Below are 20,772 nucleotides of genomic sequence, written 5' to 3'. Positions count from 1 at the left end.
GGCAGGCTGGATGACACGGCTGCCCCTGCAGCTGGCAGACTCGCCACAGCCAGGCCCTCATTAAGCCAGTGAGTTTCATTCCAGGAACTGTTCAAATACATTCTTCATTGTACCAGAAAGTGTATTTGTCTGATGCTGCAACTTTGATTCTCCCCCTCCCACGCTTGCTCCATGCTCCATACCCCCTCATCCCCGCACCCCTGTTTTGGTATTTGTTCCCATGCTAACATACAAAAAATCAGTAATTCTCAATGGATCTCCTGGTCATTAGTGCAAATTAGTGAGGTTTCACTGAATATGGTCAGGTTTGACTTGCCAAGTTCTTTTCCCGTTAAGGTTTTAAACCCATGTGTATTTCAAGGGAAATCTAATTTGTAGGTTTCGGATTCATTTACACTCAACTCACAAACGTGGTTCTGTGAGCGCCTCCATAGCTGGTGTACAAGAAGCCACAGGAGCTGGTTTCCCTTCCTTTTAACAAGTTCTTGTTAGAATGCTTGCTTTGAAGTAGGTATTTGGATCATGCTGGAAGCAAATAGAACGAAACCCCAAGAAAATGTAAAGTAAAATTTAAAAACCAAGTTCAAAACGTTTTTTTCTTGCCCCAGTAATTATACTTTTTAAAGAAAAAACTCTTAAGCATGGAACCATCCATTTCGGCCTTTTAAGGATGATGTCACCACCTGCCTGCCTAGATGAGGCTGCGTCTCACAATGCTTCTGTCTTGCAGGATGACAAGAAAATCATTTGTGAGTAGGTGACTTTCTCTGCTCGGCCCCTGCCCTGTGCACTTTGCCACTCCACTGACTGTGCAGCTGCTGGGCCACCCACCCTGCTCCACCATTCCCACTGGGACTCCACTGCTGGCATCCTGTTAGCTGTCCTTTCTGCCATGGGCATTCCCATACCTACTGACTCCTGCCTGTGTCCCTATCTTTGGAGCTCCTTAGTTCTTGCACTTCACTCCAGCCACAGCTTCCTGTGCCCCAACCTCCTGATAGGATAGATTCCTTGTCACCCAGTCATAGATCCCCAGTGCTGCTTTTTGTCTGAGGTCCACAACTGCAGACCGATTGGTGCAATCCTTGATCCCCGTGCTTTGGCCTCAAGGTAAGGCTTCTGTGATGACGACTTCCTTGGTAACTGTCTATACCACCCCAGATGGCGGACCTACTTGCTGACTCTGGCTTCTCTCTGTCACTCTGGATTGCTCTGAATAAAAGAACCAGATGTCACCAACATTTCCATTACCCACTTCTACAATGTGAAGCCGTCAGCAGTAGGATGAGAGTGTTGATGAGACTTCGTGTCCCTGTGGATGGCATGAGCAGTGCTTAAAAAGGCAGACCCTCTCTAGCAGTGCCAGCTCTTGTCCAAACATCAGAAGTAAACAATTCTCCACATTGAGAATATGCTGGTTTGTCTTTTTTCCTCCCCTCTAAGAGTGCCTGCTTGGAATAGCATATCACACCCCAAGGACTGTGGCAATCCCAAAAGAGTCCTTTACCAACTGTCGCCTATACAAACAACTCCTTCCAGTGCTTTGGAGTTCACTTCAAGTGAGTTTGCAGAAAAATAGCCTTGGATGCTGCTAAATGCTGGGATGACTCATTAAGACAGTGGTGAGCTCTGAGCGGTGAACAAAGAGCGGAGATATAAACCACTAAGAGCAACTAAGACTCCAGCAGATTCAGACAGACTTTAAACTGCAACTGTTCTGAGGAACCTACAACTAATTCAGGGACTAGCAAAAGAGGCCCGTTGATGACTACTCCTAGTATGCTCAGACAACGTGTGTCTGTATATAACTACAAATCTATATATGTTACATATAGCTGTATTATTTATGTTGTATGTATTACTGTATATAAAAGCAACAAAACTAAGCCAATCATGCACGCCTATGAATGATAAAGCCCTTTTCTAACCTGCCTGGAATTCCTTACTCTCACAGTTTTAGAGAGGGCAGTGCATGATCCATCAGAAGATAATCACAATTATCTCATAGCCATCAGTTAAGGAGTCCCTAGAAAGGACTCTCTGACTGCTCACGACGACGGTCACTCATTCATTTTCACTCATCCATCTATCCATCTTTACAAGGTGACAGCCACGTGTTAGGAAACATTTGAGATTCTCTCCTGGTTGAGAAAGAATTTCTAGGGATAAGAGTACAAGGAGAGACAACATCTCTTTTCCATTTCCCTATCTTCACATTTACAGATCAAAGCAAAGGTAGAAAGCAAGTGATGGATGGATATGAAAAGCACTCAAATGCCTCTAACCTGTTTTTTCCTAGCCATCTGCCAAATTTGCCTTTTATTTAAAAAATAACTTTGACATTTTTCATTCTCCCACTTCCCAGCGTGGTCCTTTTTGGTGACTGAAATAATGATGCTTTCAAAAACTAGTATCAGTTATAAACAGCTTCCACTAATGGAGCCGTGTCTCTTTTCTCGTAACGTTAACTCTTTCAGTTAACATGTATACACAACATAGCACGATTTAAAATGGTGATCTAAAAGAAAAAAAATGGAATGTCAGTAGATAATATGCATGCTTAAGTACTGATGTCTGGAACTTACTTTGAAATGCTTAAAATAAAAAGAGATGGTTGACGAATGAATGGAGGATGGACAGATTTGCAACAAAACAAGAATAGTAAAATATTAACTGTGGATACAGGTGGTGGGTATATGGGTGCTCACCATAAAATTCTATCAACTTTTCTGTAAGCCTGTGTGTTTTATGTTACAAAGTTTCCATAGTAGTGTTGGGGAACAGGTTCATCAAAAAGTCATCTCCACTTCTATTTCTTTTACACATTTATTGATGGTATATTCATTATTTCTCTGATTTTGGAAGCTCGTGAAATTTTATGTTTTTTCTTCTTAACCTAAAAAGGAGGATGGTGAGTACAAACCACCTGGAATGCAGAGAAGGTCTAGAGGGAAATATCGAGAGGAACTGCTATCGATTAAACTGTGTTTCCCCCTCAAAATTCCTATGTTGAAGCCCTAAGCCCAGTGTGACTCTACTTGGAGGCAGAACTTTTAGGAAGTAATTAAGGTTAAATGAAGTCAGAAGGGTGGGGTCCTAACCTCATAGGATTGGTGGCTTTATAAGAGGAAGAGGGGGATTTCTCCCACTGAGAAAAGACCATGTGAGGTGATAACAAGAAACTGGCCATTTGCAAGCCAGAAAGAGAGCTCTCACCAGGGACCAAATTGGCCAGCACCTGGATCTTGGACTCCAGAACTGTAAGAAAATAAACATCTGTTGTTTAAGCCACTCAGTCTATGGTATTCTGTAATGGCAGCCTGAGCTGACTAATACAAAGCCTGGAAGTTAACCATCTGTGGATATTTAAGTAGTCTGCATGCAATTAACACAGAGGGAGAAGATCTGAATCAGTACATTCAGAATTAGAATGATGGAATGTTGTAGCTGGAAGAGGTTTCAGCAACCATGTCGTCAAAACTCTCATTTTACAGACGAGGAAACAGAAGCTCAAAGAGGTCAAGTGATTCATCTGAGATCCTTCTGAAAGATTAGTGGCAGAGCCAAGGATTTTAAGCCCAAGCCTCTTGACTTCTGCTCTTTTCACCACACCACACAGCTTCAGTAAATCAAACCCCTTGAGCCAAGTGTTAGCAGCCAAAAATCTAATTTCTTTCCTTTTACTGAAATCTATTTCAAGAATTTAGCTCCATTTTTCTGACTTTGTACTTTTCTCTCTACTCTTATTTTTTTTATTACAAATCAATTTACTCACACAGAATAAAAACTAGAGCAAAGTCTTCTGAACAAATAAAAAACGTGTGTGAGTACACAAAAGATAAGTATACACACAAAAACATTTAAATTTGGACAAATGGTGACTCAATTATTCATTTACAGCAGAGGCCTGTGTGCCCAAAGACAGCATACGTGTACATTGGAAGGCATCTTACTTCCCAATAGTCGCCTATATAACATATAAAGGCATTCTAGAAAAATAATAACAATGTATTCGTTTTCCAAATTAATCATTTATAGTCTAATTTAGCACAGTATAACATCTTTACAACATTTAAAATATCCATTTGATAAAACACTCTCATAAACAGACCAAGAAAACCAGGTTAATGAGCTTGTGTGTTTTATAGGGCAATAAAATAATACGTTTTTATAACTTTTAAAAATAATATAAAATATAAAAATTGAACATTATTTTTTTTTTAAAAGTTCTTACAGAACATTTTATTTAACTTTTCCACTAGGTAAACTGGAGTGTGTGAAGATAAATACTCTTAATGATGTGGATACAGTGGAAATATGCCAGTGACGTCCAGAAATGGTAATAATGTATTATTACCAGTCGATATTTAAAATTTTTTCTTTAACATTTCTTTAATTTTCTGCATCAACTTAGTTTCACTATACACAGCTACTGAATTGAGCCACAAGACAATCCATTCCATAATTTTTCTTTTCATATTTATGTCAGCAGTAGTTTGAATCTACAACTATATGGTGTGCTAATAAAATAACTGATTCGTCACCACTGAATCTTTTCAAAAGAATGTGTTGCAAGCTCTGAAGATAATTACCAAAGAGTAATTTCAAAACTATTTTGAGTAAAGGCAGCACTGTTTGGAACTGGAGAGCTATTCAAGGACATTTAGTTTTGAAAGGCACAGCCTCTGAGCAATATGCTCTGGTTATGTTTGAAAACAAAACAAACAACAAGAATAATAAAACCAGTCAGATTGCTTCTAGCTTCCCCTGCCTTTGTAACGTGGCTAGAATGATGTTTGCATTGTCTGGGGCTGTGGTCCACTCCTAAGGCAATAACTGCATTGAAGACAATGAGATCTTGCTTTCCGAGCATTCACCCAAAGCAGAATCACGGTTAGTGGAAAAGACTGGAGAATTGGAGAACAAAGAATCTATTTTAAAACCAAACCATTATTTACTGCTTTAATAGGCTGTACAGTCTACAATGAAACGCATGCTCCTTATCCAAATAAGTGAGAAATGTGAAGACGTAACTGAGGTAGGCTAAAATGAGTGATTACCTCACAGGCAGTGTTAGCACAACTGAGGCAGCTCAAATAGTCCTTGGGAACTAAGTAGGATTCTCTTCCACCTTCCTAGGTGGCGATGCCCTGGTGGGACTTAGTTTTGAAGGAGGCATTGCCATATGTCCCACAGACTCAGAATCCTAGGGACAAAAAACACCCCATCTTCTCATTCCTTACCTTCTTCTGTAAGACAATCTTGGCGGAGCTGTTTAGATGCTGTGAGAATCAATTCTATATTTAAAAAATAGACAACAAGGTCTGAAAGATACATGCACAAGTAATGTGGTTTAAAAGAAGACCTGGGGCTTCTCTGGTGGCACAGTGGTTGAGAGTCTGCCTGCCGATGCAGGGGACGCGGGTTCGTGCCCCGGTCCGGGAAGATCCCACATGCCGCGGAGCGTCTGGGCCCGTGAGCCATGGCCGCTGAGCCTGTGCTCCGCAATGGGAGAGGCCACAACAGTGAGAGGCCCGCGTACCGCAAAAAAAAAAAAAAAAAAAAAAAAAAAAGAAGACCTGAATTCAAGTTCTAGCTCTACTACTGTGTGAGCTCAGAAAAAATTATTAACTTTCATGAATCTCAGCTTCCTCATCTGCAAAATCATAACATCATCAGCATCACCATTACCAAGACTTACGGAGCTCTTACTGCATTCCAGGCACTGGTCTAAGGGCTTTACACATTTTAACTCACTTAATCCTTAACAAGCCCATGAGAAGGTACTATTATTAGTCACATTTTCTACATAAGGAAACTGAGTCGTGGAGTAATCTGCTCAAAGATAACCCTTATTCCATAGGGTTGCTGTGAGATCAAATACAAAATCAATCAGATGAGGGATGAAAGGGATCTTTATGATCATCTAGTCTTAAACTCTGACTGTAAATACGAGGCATCTAAGGTTCACAAAAGAGCTTGTTAACTGAAACCACTGAACCTTCCGAGATCTTATTCTAGTGGACTTTTAAAAGCACCTCTTTCCTATTTTGCTTTTCTCTAAGTAATTTTCATAACAGTCTTTCACTTACATTTCTCTAGGGTAGAAAAGTCCGAAGAGCTGTCTTCTACTTTTTAAAAAACAGGTTAGAAAACTCAGGACACCTCGAAGTCAGCATGTAGTACAGCTGGACAGAAGGTCAAGGTCAAGTGTATGATAGTGATAACGACAACACAACTAGGATGACTCTGATACCACCTCATTTATCGCAACCTGATTCTCTTTAGGTCACTGTGCCAAAGCATCTTATGTACACTATCTCATTTAATGCTAAATCTACCTTAGAATATAGAACTTAAAATGTTATTAGCTTTAAAATCAGGGAATGGCTGAGCCTGAGGTTTAAAAAATGCAGACTTTCTGGCGTCAAGATTCCAAATCCCAGTTGTGTTGACTCAGCCCAGGGTCCTACGAAACAGGAGAAACTGAAGGCCAGGCAGATTAGGTAGTGTGGGGTTTGGGCTAGTCATGGAGAACGGAGCCTTTTCTCTGTGGAGAAGACACACAGGCCCTTCAGTACTTTTCAAAGAGTGGGGGTTAGCCTCAACTCTTTCAGCAGAATGTCAGCTTTCTTTGCCAAGATGGATTTTTAAAAACAATGGCTGAATTACCCTACAGTCCATTAGTCATCCTACAGAAATCTAATGATAGAAAAATGTTCACTTAAGATTTAGTGGGGGGAAAACTGAACCCATTCAGCAATTCTTGGCTGTGGTCCTTTACTCAATAGAAATGTCCTCCTTTAAAATCACCAGTTATTGGATGTAATATGGCCTAATCTTCAGCACTTGTACTTGTGGAGATGAGATGAAGCTTCTGACTTTGTGTCACATTTTTTGTTGTTGTTGTTGTTTTTTAAACTGAGCCCAAATTGCTCTTTTCCTAAAGACTATATCCTGCTTGGGTTGCTATGGTAGCCATCTTCCAAGACAGCGCTGGGTAATTCTTGCCCCCTGGCATTCCTGCCCTTGTGTAGCTCCCTCCCACACTGAATCAGGGTTGGTAAGAGTAACAGTATGTGACCTTTGGACTAGGTTGCAGAAGGCCCTGTGATTCCCACCATGCTCCCTTGGGTTGCCAGCTCTTGAATAAGCCAGCTGCTATGCAATGAGGACACTTAATTAGTCTCATGGAGAACTGAGGTCTCAGCCAATGGGCAGCACTAACCATGTTAGCCATGTAAGTGAGTCACCTTAGAAGTGGACGGTCTGGCCTCAGCGAGCACCTGGCTGACACCTGACTGCAATCTCATGGGAAACCACAAGCCAGAACTGCTCAACCATGCTGCTCCCAAATTCCTAGCCCACAATAATTATGCGATATTAAATGATTACTGTTGTTTTAAGACACTAAGTTCTGGGGTTGTTACAGATATTACAGATATGATACAGTAGATAATGAATACTGTTGCCAACCTTGAGAGCATGCAACAGCTTACTGTGATTCTCTTATCACCCATAAACCACCATCATTCCTTCAGTTATTACAGACCCTACTACTGTTAATGATCACAGTTGGCCAAAAAGTCAGCAGTTACATCATTACATCCTGATTTATATTTGGTTGTTATAGGCATTATTATTTTGGGAAGTGATATTTTTCAAGATGATCATATATACAACATGGCTGTCTCCATTTTCTGAGATGCTGACTTCATGGGCTTGCAAAATTCCCAATTTGATACAATTACTGGTAATATATGTTTATCTGTATTTTCTCCAATGTTAAGTTTTAAAAAAGAGAAAATGCTGAGTTTACTTTTTGAAGATAAGCTGTGATGTCGTGGCTCTGACTGTAGGGGAGTGAGGAAGGACCAAAAACAACAAGGAGAATTTGAAAGAGCGGCAAGAAACAACTCCCTCCGCAGAAATCCAGTCAGAAGTGACTTCCCAAAGGAAGAAATTTTAACAACTTCCCATGTGTTCAAAGGGCATCATTTCAACCAGTGCAAAAACGCAGCAAGGTTTTCAGAAAGATAATTTAAAAACTAAGCACTGGGCATTGGATCTCAATTCTAAACAGAAAAGAAATGCTACACATGAATTCATGGAGCTCGCCTGCCTGCCAAAAGTTTGATACTTCACACTGGTACTATGGGGAAAGTATTTAAGAGGACTGCCAACTCTGCAACCCTGCTTCTTAAATTAGACCCATTCCATAGTAAAGGAAAGTTACCTTCACACTCCAGAAACTCTTCACTACAAGCCAACTCTGTGCCCGGGACTATGCAAAGAATTGCAGAAAGGTAGGCTTATACAACTCCTGATACATTAAATACCAGTACACTAAAATACCCGAGGAAAAGTGAAAAAATCATCAGGATATTTCCTTTGTAAAATTTCCCACTGGCTCTGCCTTACTCTGAGCTACTATTTTCTTTAAAATATTTAAAAATAGGTAATACTTGAAATTGGTTTAAAAACTTCAAACTATAGCAAAGGGTAATATTAAATAGTACGCTTCCCTCTCATCTCTGAACTCACTCATCGACAACCACTTTTACCTTCCAGATAATTCTTTGCATATACAAGCATATGTGTATAGACAAAGACATATTCGTATAGACATTCTCCTCAATTACTCCTCTTAATGTAAATAATAACAGAATATACCTTTCTGTTGCTTTATATCTTAGGTTTTTTTTGGTGGTTGTTTTGGTTCAGTTACAAACATATTTTTGGAGATGATTTTTCTATCTTTATCATGTGTTAAATTCACCATCCATATCTGGGTATATTTTTGGTCTTTCCAGGCTTCTCAATTAATCTATATATGCACCAACATCAAACTTTGAATTACTATAGCTTTGTACTATGTTTTAATATTTGGCCTGGCTAATTAATACTCCCTCCCCCGATTATACTTTTTGAGAATTTTCCCGGCTATTCTTACATATTTGATTTTCTATATGAACTTTAGGATTGCCTATTTAGTCCATCCCCCACTTCAAACTTGGATTTTAAAAATTGGGGTCAGAAGTGATGTATCTTTATTTATGTCTCACACAATCCTATAAAGTAGGTACTCAGGTTAAGTTTCACCATATGCTATGCTAATATAATATATACCAATTATCTTAAAATTTACATTTATCTAGCATTTTACTATTTACAAATATTCACTTTTATCATGTCCTTTAATCTTCTTAACCACTCTGGGACTCAGCAGGACCTATATTATGACTCACGTTACAGATGGAGAGAGAGGCTCGTGGACTTGTCCTCATGGCTGGGGGGGCGAGGGTTCTTCCCCCCATACCAAAGGCAGTGCGCGCTGTGATTCTCCAAGGAACATTTTACAAACAGGGATGGTTTTAGTTTTAGTGTCACGCTACATTTTAGAAATGTTGGCAGACTATCAAATTATTAAACTTTTAATGAAGTTTAAAACTTATAATAATACTGGCATGAACACAGCGAAATTTGAACTCTCACAAATTGCTGGTGGGAGAGTAAGCTGGCATAGCCCTTTTAGAATGCATTTGGGCGATACATACCAGAGGTCTTAAAATGTTTTAGAGGAAAAAGAAAACTGCTACTGGGATTTCTGGGCCACAGGCTACACTTCCCTCCACTGTGACCTCAGATCCTTTGCTGCAGTTGGGTCTGTTTCCTCCCTGTCTTCTGAGTGCCTGGAGCCATGGCTCATCTCTCCCCTATGTGCAGAATCTCCCTGCCTCTTCCTTCTCCTTCCTGCCTCTTTTCCCTCAGACTCTGAATCCTAGGGCTGTGAAGGTCTCACTGAATTCCCACCTCCCGTTTCCCAACCTTTCGCATTAGCTTCTCATTCTTACGTGCCTCTACCCCTTTCCCAATCTGGTTATCTTCCAAAGCTTCTCCACCACATATTCTGCTGGAGACAACTGTTTATTTCATATAGTTTATACTTCAAAATTAATATTGTTCTCCAAATTAAAAGATAAACTTTTTCAAACGATGCCTATTCCCTTACTCACCCCATAGAATTTAAGTAACTTTTCCAGAAATAACAACAAAACAAATAAAGTGATAAGAGATTCATTGAAATGATTTTCTTAGAATGATATACCTTGATCTATAATAAACAGAAAATATTTTCTACAGAAATTAGTTGTAAGATTATTTGTGAAAATTCTCCTTCATAATTAGGCACATATTTTCATTTCCTTGTTTGAATTTACCTTTGATTTAGAAAACTATTTTCTTTTAAATTAAAAAAAAAGTTAACTCCTTGTATAAGTGAATTAGCCAAACTTAGATATAATTTTTTGGTAAGCTTTGCTACCATTATTCACAATAATCGATAGTTCATACCAAGTAACTTGTGGATAGCACAATTTAAAATGGATTTCTTTTTCCTCCAAAGACCTTGGTTTATTCTTGATTTGAGAAACTTCTGTCATTCTCTTTTTGGTTCATCTTGTATCTTCTCATTATCATTGGATCATTAAATAGAATCACTTTAACTGTTTTTAGTCAGCATTCCCACCACGTGTTTGACGGTGATTGCGAGGTCAAATTTGATATCTATTTCATCAAGATGTTCTTTCTTTGGGTAGATCCAGAAAATATCATAAGTAACCTTCAAATTGTTCCAAAGAATGTCACTGTTACTTGCAGAGTCGTGACCACAACTTCCAGTAACAAATTCAAAAGACTATGCATTGTGCAAAGCATAAAAAAATACTATGGGCATTTTTCCAAACTTCTGTCATGTATACCTTTTTCCTTTACTAGCTGTGTTAATACCATCGTGATGGCCTTGCCCCTGATATGTTTTTAAATTATTTAAATAAAATTAAAATTTCTGTTTTAACTTTTTGAAAATTTAATGGAATCATTATATATTGTTATTAAGACAAATATATTTGCAATTTGAATGTTTAATGCCCATCTAGTTGCCAATATAAAGAATGACTACTAAACTTCATGCTCTTATTATCTAGACCTACAAATATAACAATGAATTTAAGAGTAATATGAGTCATACTGCTTTTCAGCCAACACACGCAACCACTGTGGATACTGTTTTAATTTATGAGTATATACTGAATCTTGAACTAGAACATGAAGAGAAGGAGGATTTGATGAGTTAATTTGCCTTTTCTCTTATTAAAAGCTTCTGCAGCTCAAATCCTCCTCTTACTCCGACTTACGCAATATCCCCCCAAGACTCTGGCAGCAGTGCAATCCACAGGCCTTCATGGCATTCAGCAGAGGCTGCCGTTTTTGGGGGTGGGGAGGGTGAAAAATATATATAACAAAAAAATTGCCTTTTTAACCAGTTTTAAGTGCATAATTCAGTGGCATTAATTATATTTACAGCATTGTACCACTATCACCACTATTTCCCCAAATTTTTCATCACTCCAAACAAAAGCTCTGTACCCATTAGACAATAATTCTCCCTCTCATCCACCCCTGGAAACTTCTAATCTACCTTCTGTCTCTATGAATTTGCCTTTTCTAGATATCTCACATAAATGAAACCATATAAGATATGTCCTTTTGTGTCTGGTTTATTTCACTTAGCATGTTTCCAAGGTTCACGGCTGAATGATAGTCCACTGTATGCATGGACCACATTTGTTTACTCATCCATTAGCGCTTGCCTTTTGATTAAGGGCATGGTATGGAGAAGGGGGCCTGAGCAGTGTTTGTGATCGGAGGTTCTCCACACAATGTGGGGTCTAAGGCAGGAGGCCTTCCCACCAGGGTTTAGGGAGAGTACTGCTACCCCACAAAAATCACTGATGGAGATTCTTGATTAATCCAGCTGTATATTTCCCTCTGAATTCCTAAAGCACCTGCAATCAATGAAGTAAAGTGTAATATTTATCTACAGAGTTACTGTTGCCCCTCCCCACCCCCAACTGAACTTCAAGCTCTCTTTCTATTCCCAGGCGTTGGTGCTGGTAGTTAACAGAGAAGGAAGTGAAGACTGGCTCTCAGCCTGCCCGTTCCCACACTAGGTGATGGCTCTCAGGAGATGTTCATTTTTTTCCTTCCTCTCTTCACCAGTGTCTAACATGGCACTAACCACATTACCAGGAATTCAAAACTATAGCTGATTAATCAATTAAATGGAAAATGATTTCTTCCTAACAAAATATGTGAATTACTCATGACCTTTATTCTTCCCTGCCTATCAGGGGAACTGATTTCCCTGCCCGGTGAGAAAAGTCGAACAAACATACCCGTCAGGAAAAAGACAGAGGGCGCAGAGAACTGGGTTTCCTAATTATATGCGGGAGGGGTGATTTCTTTTCCTTCCCAAGTCTTATCTCCATCTGCCTTTGGAACAGAATCACCATCCTTCCAGCTGACAGTGTACATCAGGACATATACTCCTTTGCGCTATTCTTCCTTTGTTACAATCCTGAGAATTCTATTTCTCCCAAAGCAGAATCGCAGCATCCCTGTGGATGTCTGCTTTTCTTTGGCATAAAAAGAAAGATGAATTCTCCTCCAGTGAGGAAACGTGAAGCTTCATCTTCAAACTGTAGCTGTCCAGTGATTTTCTTTAGTCTTCTAGTGCAAAACATTATCTGCTGGGAATGTATTTCTTAATGGGGCGAGAGAAAAGCTGATCACTAAGAATGCAGACAACTACAGTCTGTGTGGGAACCTGACATATTTCATGGTAGCATGCGAAGCTGTTATCCAATGAGAAAACAGTTTTTCCAAATTTGAAAACAAGATGTCTAGACTCTTTTCCTAATTGATGGCCATGCATAAAAATGTATCATAAAAATGTGTCTGAAACTGTACAGGAGCATACCACTAACAAAGGCACTTTTATCAAAAACGTTAGGCTGTGTCTATGGGAATTCATAATCGTCTAACAAACAGATGTATCTTAATATCCAAATAATTCTTTTATTTTTGGGTTCTTCACATCTTATTTTCTGAGTGGTTATTTCTGGTGCCTATAATTTTTCAGCCAAAAGCTTCCTGAGTGGATAGCGATGTTTCATGCCACCTCTACCAGGGTATAGTTCCATATTTATAATTGTTATTAAAAAAACCCAACCTATTAACTATCAACTTTAGTCCTCCTTAAATGTTATCAGTTTAATAGCTCATAAAATAGCCATACCAGTAAAATCTGACTTCATCTACAAAGAAGAATTTTCTATAACAAGGCCACTTCTAGAGCCCAATAATTGGGCATTGCTTCCTGGATATATATATATATATATATATATATATAAATAAATCCTGCCATCAAGAACAATTATGTAGGGCTTCCCTGGTGGCACAGTGGTTAAGAATCCGCCCGCCAATGCAGGGGACACGGGTTTGAGCCGTGGTCCGGGAGGATCCCACATGCCGCGGAGCGACTGGGCCTGTGTGCCACGGCTGCTGAGCCTGTGCTCTAGAGCCCCTGCTCCACAACAAAGAGAAGCCACTGCAATGAGAAGCCTACACACAGCAACAAAGAGCAGCCCCCACTCTCCACAACTAGAGAAAGCCCGCGCGCAGCAACGAAGACCCAATGCAGCCAAAAATAGTAAATAAATTTAAAAAAATAATAATTATGTAAACAAGATTAGTTTCTGTGATAAAAAATAACAACTGTGAGGATTGGACGTTTTATATATATTATCTAATTTCCTAAAACCACTCTGCAAAATGATTGAAGAGTGATGTTAAAAGATAATCCTTGCAGCCTTACAACCGATAGCAAAATTCCTTCTTATTGGTTGAGTATGTGGAGCTTTGTTCCTCACTGCTGATCAAGGTGCAGAGTGCAAAGGTCAATCAATTAAACAGGTACATGTTAGCTCTGATTATGGCTCCAACATGATGCTAGGAGCTGAGCTTCATACTTTCCCAATACCTAAGAATTCTTCAATATGACTGGTACATAACTACCCATCGAACAAATTAATTTTAAAATAGATATTGCTGATGAGATAACTTGGGCATTATTTTGCCTTAGATTCCAGAGGAATCAATGATTAATGCTGGATAGTAATAATGAAGCAACCATATCATTCTTTTTACTGCCCTGCAGTGATCTATAAACTGTTTAATCAAAGGTAGTGGAGTATCCACATTTATAGGGTATACCAAGTTCAGGGGGCCTAAAACTGATCAGGGAGATTAAGATTGGGCTTTGTCCATTGGAAGGTTGTTCTCTCTTCAGACCATCATTTCGTCCATCTGTCCATCCATTCATCCTTCTTTTATGTTGAGCTCCAATTAAGCAAAAAGCATTGTACTTTACTGAGGGAGATGCAAGATGGTTAAAACATGGTCGCTTGGTCTACTGGGGACAGGTCCTCAGTAGGTTTTGATCAGACTGGGAAATACAAAGTATCTTGGAGGAAAGTGGGTCAAAGTTTAGAATTTGGCTCTAAAGGAGAAAACATTTCAGAGAGAGTCAAGGAAATAAGAAAGAGGTGGGACTTGACTCTTTCTACCAATGCCCTGAATCACCAGGAGCTCCCTGGGCTTAGATCTTTCCAAGTCTGGAAAGGTTTCCTCCTCTAGACCCTAACCCCTAAAAGTATGGGTGTACAGAAGCTGTCTCAAGATTAAAGTGGAGAAAGTGACAAAATTCTTCCAAGCAAGTGTGAGAAATACTGCTACCAAAATTAGAAAGGGCCTCAGAGAGTTTGTTCATACAATATTATAGTATTTCTCTTTCCACGAAGAAGAAATAAAGAAAAATTTTCAATCTAAGTTGGAAGAAAAGTGTGTAAGCATTAGATACTGGAATAACCTGGGAATAGAGATTTCACAGCTAAATATTTAGGAGTGTTTTGGAAACAGTAAAAATTCTCATTTATCTTGAATAACTTAAGATCCTACTGAAATGGACTGAGACAACGCACCAAGACCATACTAGTTACTAAACCTAAAGTATCATCACCAAACAATTTTGTTGAATTATGAATCCTTTCACCTAGATATCTGAAGTTAAATCTTCACATGGATACAAAACATATTTTTAAGAGAAGTCAATGACTCTCCTAGTAGAAGTTTAGGAATCAGTGAAAGCAGGAGTAGGAACTTTTCTAGGTAAGGGTCCTTCCCTGATCCTCAAGTTGGAAACATAATTAAAATCAGTTTGCAATGTACTATACATTTGATTCTTTCCTTTCAATCTAAATCTTCCAACCTCTCTAAGCCCTCATTCCTGGAAAAGCTTTTGGCAGTCACTTTTTGCAACCCACAATTTCTGTAGCTTTTCATCTTTTTACCATACTCTTTCTGCATCTAAGCCTCACTTCCCATATGTGGTCAGTAATGCCACCACCTCCGGAAGTAAAATGGTCCTCAGCATGGGCCTGTTTGCCCACACAAGGGCAGAAATATGGCGCAGGAAAGGAGTCCAGCGGTCATGAATCTCAAGGTACTCTGAAACTATAAAGAACACGTTATTACCCATTTTATACATGTGAAACTGGACACAAAAACAGTAGGAATTCTCTGAATGCTACAAAGAAAGCCGATCAGTGGGTGTGGGTCTCCACCCCAAACTCACATATCAGACTGGGCCTCCCTCTGCAATTCTCAGAAGGGCACTGGTGGGAAACTAGCCTTGTCATGTCTACTCGAGTTTTGTTCAGATGATAATCATTTTAAAAGAAAACACTGTGTTTGCATTTTCATGTTCTATATTTTAGGCACAGTGCTAGGAGCTTTCAAGTGTTATTACTAAATACTGATATTTGCTAAAAATAGCTTATTTTTTACAAATGATTAAACTGAGGCTCAGGCAAGTCATCTGACTCTAACCATCAAAGACAGTAGAATGTTAAACAGTGATTTACATGAAACAGCATCAGTGAAATTTTCGGTTCATTTAAAACAATCTTTTAATATTTATTTAGGATACTAATAATCATGCTATCTTCTACGTTGTTGTAACGATTAAATGATATCATACATTTAACACCCTTAGAAGACAATCTTTTTATTTATATTTTTAAAATAAATTTATTTATTTATCTTTGGCTGCGTTGGGCCTTCGTTGCTGTGCGTGGGCTTTCTCTAGCTGCGGCGAGCGGGGGCTACTCTTCGTTGCGGTGTGCGGGCTTCTCATTGCTGTGGCTTCTCTTGTTGCAGAGCACAGGCTCTAGGCGCGCGGGCTTCAGTAGTTGTGGCTCACAGGTTCTAGAGCGCAGGCTCAGTAGTTGTGCACAGGCTTAAGTTGCTCTGCGGCATGTGAGATCTTCCCGGACTAGGGCTCGAACCCGTGTCCCCTGCACTGGCAGGGTGAATCTTAACCACTGCACCACCAGGGAAGTCCCAAGACAATCTTTTTAAATGAGACTATATATATGTGTATGTGTATACATACACATACATATATAAATTATACCTATCTAAAACACTATATATACACACATGTATATTTTTTAATCAAAGTGACATGTTAATGGAAATACATTGCTCACATATCTGGTGCTGATTTCCTAACAACCGCAGTCCCCCACGTCTCTGAAAAGCACGCCAGGAGGATGACTGACTAAGCTGTGCAAATGTGACTGACATACTCCTGAGACATCTTTCACCTTGGCAGAACACAGGGAGCCCCGCCCAAAGTTTCAGAAGTATAAATGAAGACTCCTGAGTGTTTTGGAATAAGTACCTCCAGGCTTGGTGGGACCACAGCAAAGTAGCCTAGGGGCTCTACCCTTTGCTTCCAGTAGTTTGTGAACTATGACACTGAGATCTGTGTAATCCAAGTATTTGAAATGCTTCCACATCATTTCAAGTACAATCATGAAATTTAAAAATACTCCCCTATCACCACATGGAACAGAAAAAGAGCAGCTCTTTGCAAAGCTTTTTTAAGTGAGATATTTGCATGTCTAAAAGCTATTTTAAAAATTCTATCAGTATTGCTTTGCTCTGTCAGCACGGTACTGGCTTCCTAGTCAGCAAATTCACCGTAAGTATTAAGGTTACCCCCTGTGGTGATAGCTGGTAACCTGCAAGATCAAGTTAAACGGCATGTTCAGTGACCAAAGAACTCCTGGAAAATTAGTTCAAAATGATGCATCATTTTGTCAAACACTCTTAAGAATTAGCTTTTCAGGATGTCTCTTCAGAAACATGAAACCCCTCGAAACCACTACCACAAATAGCCAACATTTAAAATAACTGCCAAGCCACCTGCTTTTCTCCAGGAAACATCATAAAACTCACAAGTTAACAAAAGACTTTACAAAGTCTCAGTCTTTCTGATGAAGTTTACTTATTTTGTCTGAGAGACTTTATTTCCCCTTTTCTGAGCAATGAAAAGTCCTCACATCAGATTCAGTTCAAGGCACAGACTTATGTGTAAAAGAAGGTCTCAGAACAGAAGGGGATGCTAAAGAACACTTCTTTGTCACTTTGGTCTTGGCACAGTGTTTCAGATGGTATTCATTTGGAATAAAGAGATCGATGACATAACATGCCCAATCCTCCTCTATAAGTGGCTTTGCTAGAAGTGGGTAAGGGCAGAAAAACATAAATTCATCTGTCTGTAGGCAACCCAAAACATACCAACTCGTCTTGGAGTAATTTAACCAGTAAGATGATTTAGAGGACAGTTCAGTGGCACCATTTTTGGAAAGTAAAAGCTTAGCAGAAGGAGCATAAATCAAAGGTGACTGGCAGGTAAAGGATATATGCAGCAATCAGCCAAACCACGTGCACACTGGCACAAATTCAATAAGATCATTTATAAAATTTTTAAGTCAGGAGTACACAAAAGGGGGTCTGGTGCTAACTAAATCCACAGATAGCTTACATGCCACTGAAATAAACACTTCCAGATGCGGGTGTACAAAAACCTTTCACAGAAAGAAATGTTTTCTTTCATAAATCTGAAGGAGGGAGTCATAGCAGGGAAGGGCAGAAAGTCTGAAATTGAGACTGTGCTTCTTACAGATGGACGTGTTGTTGAGGAGGGAGTGTAGGGTGAGGATGAACTGCGCGTAGCGCGTCTCCATTTAGAAGCGTCGCTACCATCAGTAAGGCTGGATTTCTGTTGAAACAAGGGGAAAATGCTAATGACATATCATTTCATCAGTCCTCCAAAATCTGGTGACTGAGTCAGTGTTGCTCCCATTACTTCCCTTAGAGTTTCTTTTTTGGGGGTGGGGTGGGGAAGAGATACTGGGTTCACACAGAGATGAAAGCCACTAATCAAAGTTTAGAAAAACGACGCTTTGGAACTTACACCAGCACAAAGCTATTGGAGGCATGGCTTTAATGATGAAAATATTTTCAAAATCTGCCTAGCTTATAGTCATCTTTCAGGAATGCGTGACCAAATTCATTAATGGATTAGAAAGTCAATTTGCTCATCCAAACAGCATAATAATTTGTGGGACTTTCTGGTCATATATCTAAACACTCCCAGAAGTTCAAACAGAAAGCTAGAATGTCTGTGTTTGTTTCCTTTTTTAGGTTCAGCTGAACTATGCATTGAGCTTTCCCCCCTTCCCCCAAGGAAGTCCTCTTGAAATTAGTTCTCTTGTTGAATCTTTAAACTTCATGCAAATTCTCTGTAAGCATCTGAGTAATAAATTTATTCTTGAGACTACTTCTAATTATCTGTTTTATGCATTGACCCAAATTACCAACTTGTCATCTATTATTCGTCTTTCGTTCAGGACCTTGTTCTACTTATTCTTTATGCCAAGTATCTCTTGAATACATTCCATTTTCTCTGGTCTCAACGTCACTGCCTCAACAGAGGCTTTTCTGCCCTCTTGCCTGCAATACTGCAGCGGCCGCCCGATTGATCGCTCTGCCAATTACATCTCCTAACTCCAGTCCCTCCTCCATCCCATCAGCTGAGTTATTTTTTTAGAATACAAATTTGTTCGTATCAATCCCTTGTTCAAAAACTCTAAAATCGCTCCTTGATGACTGTATCCGTTGTTTAAAAAGAAATTTTCCTAACTAAATCTTACTGAAAACTCAATATTTATCAGAGATAAAAATTGATCTGTATTAATTAGGGAAAACTCTTTATTATCTTGCAGAATACCTGTAAAATAAGTCAGGGTTTCTGCGGAGCACGGTTAGATAACTGCTGGCCTGTGTCATGAAGGCCATGTGACTCGAAGGCCCTCTCACATTGTCATCAGCCTCCCTTTGATGCTTCACCTCCCCTCAATGGACGCCTCGGTTCCTCACCTTGGCCCAAACAGCCATTCTGCTTTCCTACATTTCCCCCCCGATTTCATTCCTGCTCTTCTTTCTGCCTGAATTATTTTTTCGCAATTCTCACTCATTTCCCTCACCTCTGTCTCATAAACTCAGTTCAAACGTTAGTGATCTGAGGAAGCTTCCTTGACTTCCTCAGGCAGATCTCGGTCTCCCCTGCGCCAGAGGCACTGTGTCCCGCCCCACCTCCCCACAGTTACAGTGCCAACCACACGGCAGTGCTTATATACACATCTCCTTCACTAGACTGGAACACCCAGCTACTCATCTCCATATCCCATAGCCCCCTTTCAACAGATTTCTAAAACAACGCTTGGCAATTGTTCATTGAATTAATAAACGGAGATACCAGAGCTATAAGGATCTTAGGCCACATAGGGATGTCACCACTGGTCCTTCCACTTCTAAATCATGTCTACTTCAATCTTACCAATGAGGATTCGGCCACATGGACTGTCATTACCTAGTCCAAACTCAGAAAGCAAGTGCTGTCCTTTGTATGTGAAGGGTGCCTCCATCTCTCAGGAAGGCATGTACTTTGAACTGTTTTTCGGCAGCTGCAGGGGACAGACTGACTTGGAGCAGTATAGTCTTGCCTTGCCTCCTTACTCATTTTTTCTCTTAATCATTTGTGAGCTGGTTGTGTGGGTGAAAGATACTGCTGCCACCAAAAATGGAAGTGTAGTTAGTTTACCCACATGAGGATCAATCCCTAATGCTGTCTTCTTTAGACAGTGGCTTCAGAGAAAAGCACAGTGTGGAGCCTAGGCTGGTTTTCTTCCTCCTCTCCTCTCCTCTCTTTTTACTCCTCCTCTCCCCCACCATCCCCTCCCCCCTTTTTTAAACACCGAAAGTTTGCTTCAATGAGCAATGTTGTCAACTATAACTTATTTACTTATTAGGCTCTTACCTAATTAGTCCAGAATACGGGAGTGGGTGCTTTAGGTTAGATCAGGAATGTAGAATTAAATCGGAGCCAGAAATATAGTCTCTAACGTCTCTCCTGGAAACTATAAAATCTGCACAAGTGTTTGCACTGGAATCGACAGGAACCTGTAGGCCAGGCTGTGAGCTTCAGGAGCCTGAGAGGCAACTCAGATACTCCTTGCTTGGTATTTCCAGCAGCGGTACAGCTGCCCAACTGTCACCTTGAATGCACCTGGGCAAATTCAGACACTGACACTGGGCTCTGCCCTCGTGACCTCTGCCAACTAATCAGCCAAAATATTTCCAGATCTGGAGAGCCTACTCCACATTTTGGGTATATGCCCAGAACTGCAAATGCACTCCAATCAGGTGGGAGAGCCTATCCAGGTGCCAGGGCAAGAATTAACATCTGACTGACATATGGGCTATGAATTTTCTCTTCTCACAGCTTGGGGTCATGCAGAGGTGGTGTGTGGGAGTGGAATATTTGATCTGCACATACATAGCCTAGGGGATTTGGTTTAAATCAAATCATAATTAAAACACCAGTCAGGAAAACAAGGCATAATTATTTTTTTCCTGCGTTTTTTTTCCTACCTTGGATACAGCCTTAAATATATGTTG

At 39.9% G+C, this 20,772-nt stretch overlaps 1 protein-coding gene across 9 annotated transcripts in view; it reads right to left on the bottom strand.

Moving 5' to 3' along the window:
• Positions 1 to 20,772, bottom strand: part of SUPT3H (SPT3 homolog, SAGA and STAGA complex component) — a 389,529-nt gene that overhangs the window by 81,400 nt on the left and 287,357 nt on the right. For 7 of the 9 annotated variants that reach the window (XM_029243531.1, XM_029243535.1, XM_029243532.1 and 4 more), the window contains one exon: positions 17,530 to 18,031. The exons of the other annotated variants lie outside the window; for them this stretch is intronic. In XM_029243531.1, coding sequence (XP_029099364.1) covers positions 17,774 to 18,031 — 258 coding nt within the window. In that variant the 3' untranslated portion in view covers positions 17,530 to 17,773. Of the gene's footprint in view, positions 1 to 17,529; positions 18,032 to 20,772 lie in introns of those variants that run through there. 9 annotated transcript variants of the gene reach the window in all.

The sequence above is a fragment of the Monodon monoceros genome, unplaced genomic scaffold (assembly GCF_005190385.1).
Source record: "Monodon monoceros isolate NGI ecotype Baffin Bay Population unplaced genomic scaffold, NGI_Narwhal_1 Super_Scaffold_3, whole genome shotgun sequence".
NCBI classification, from domain to species: Eukaryota; Metazoa; Chordata; class Mammalia; order Artiodactyla; family Monodontidae; genus Monodon; species Monodon monoceros.
The sequence above is the reverse complement of the archived record's forward strand: the minus strand, read 5'-3'. Positions and strand labels throughout refer to the sequence as shown.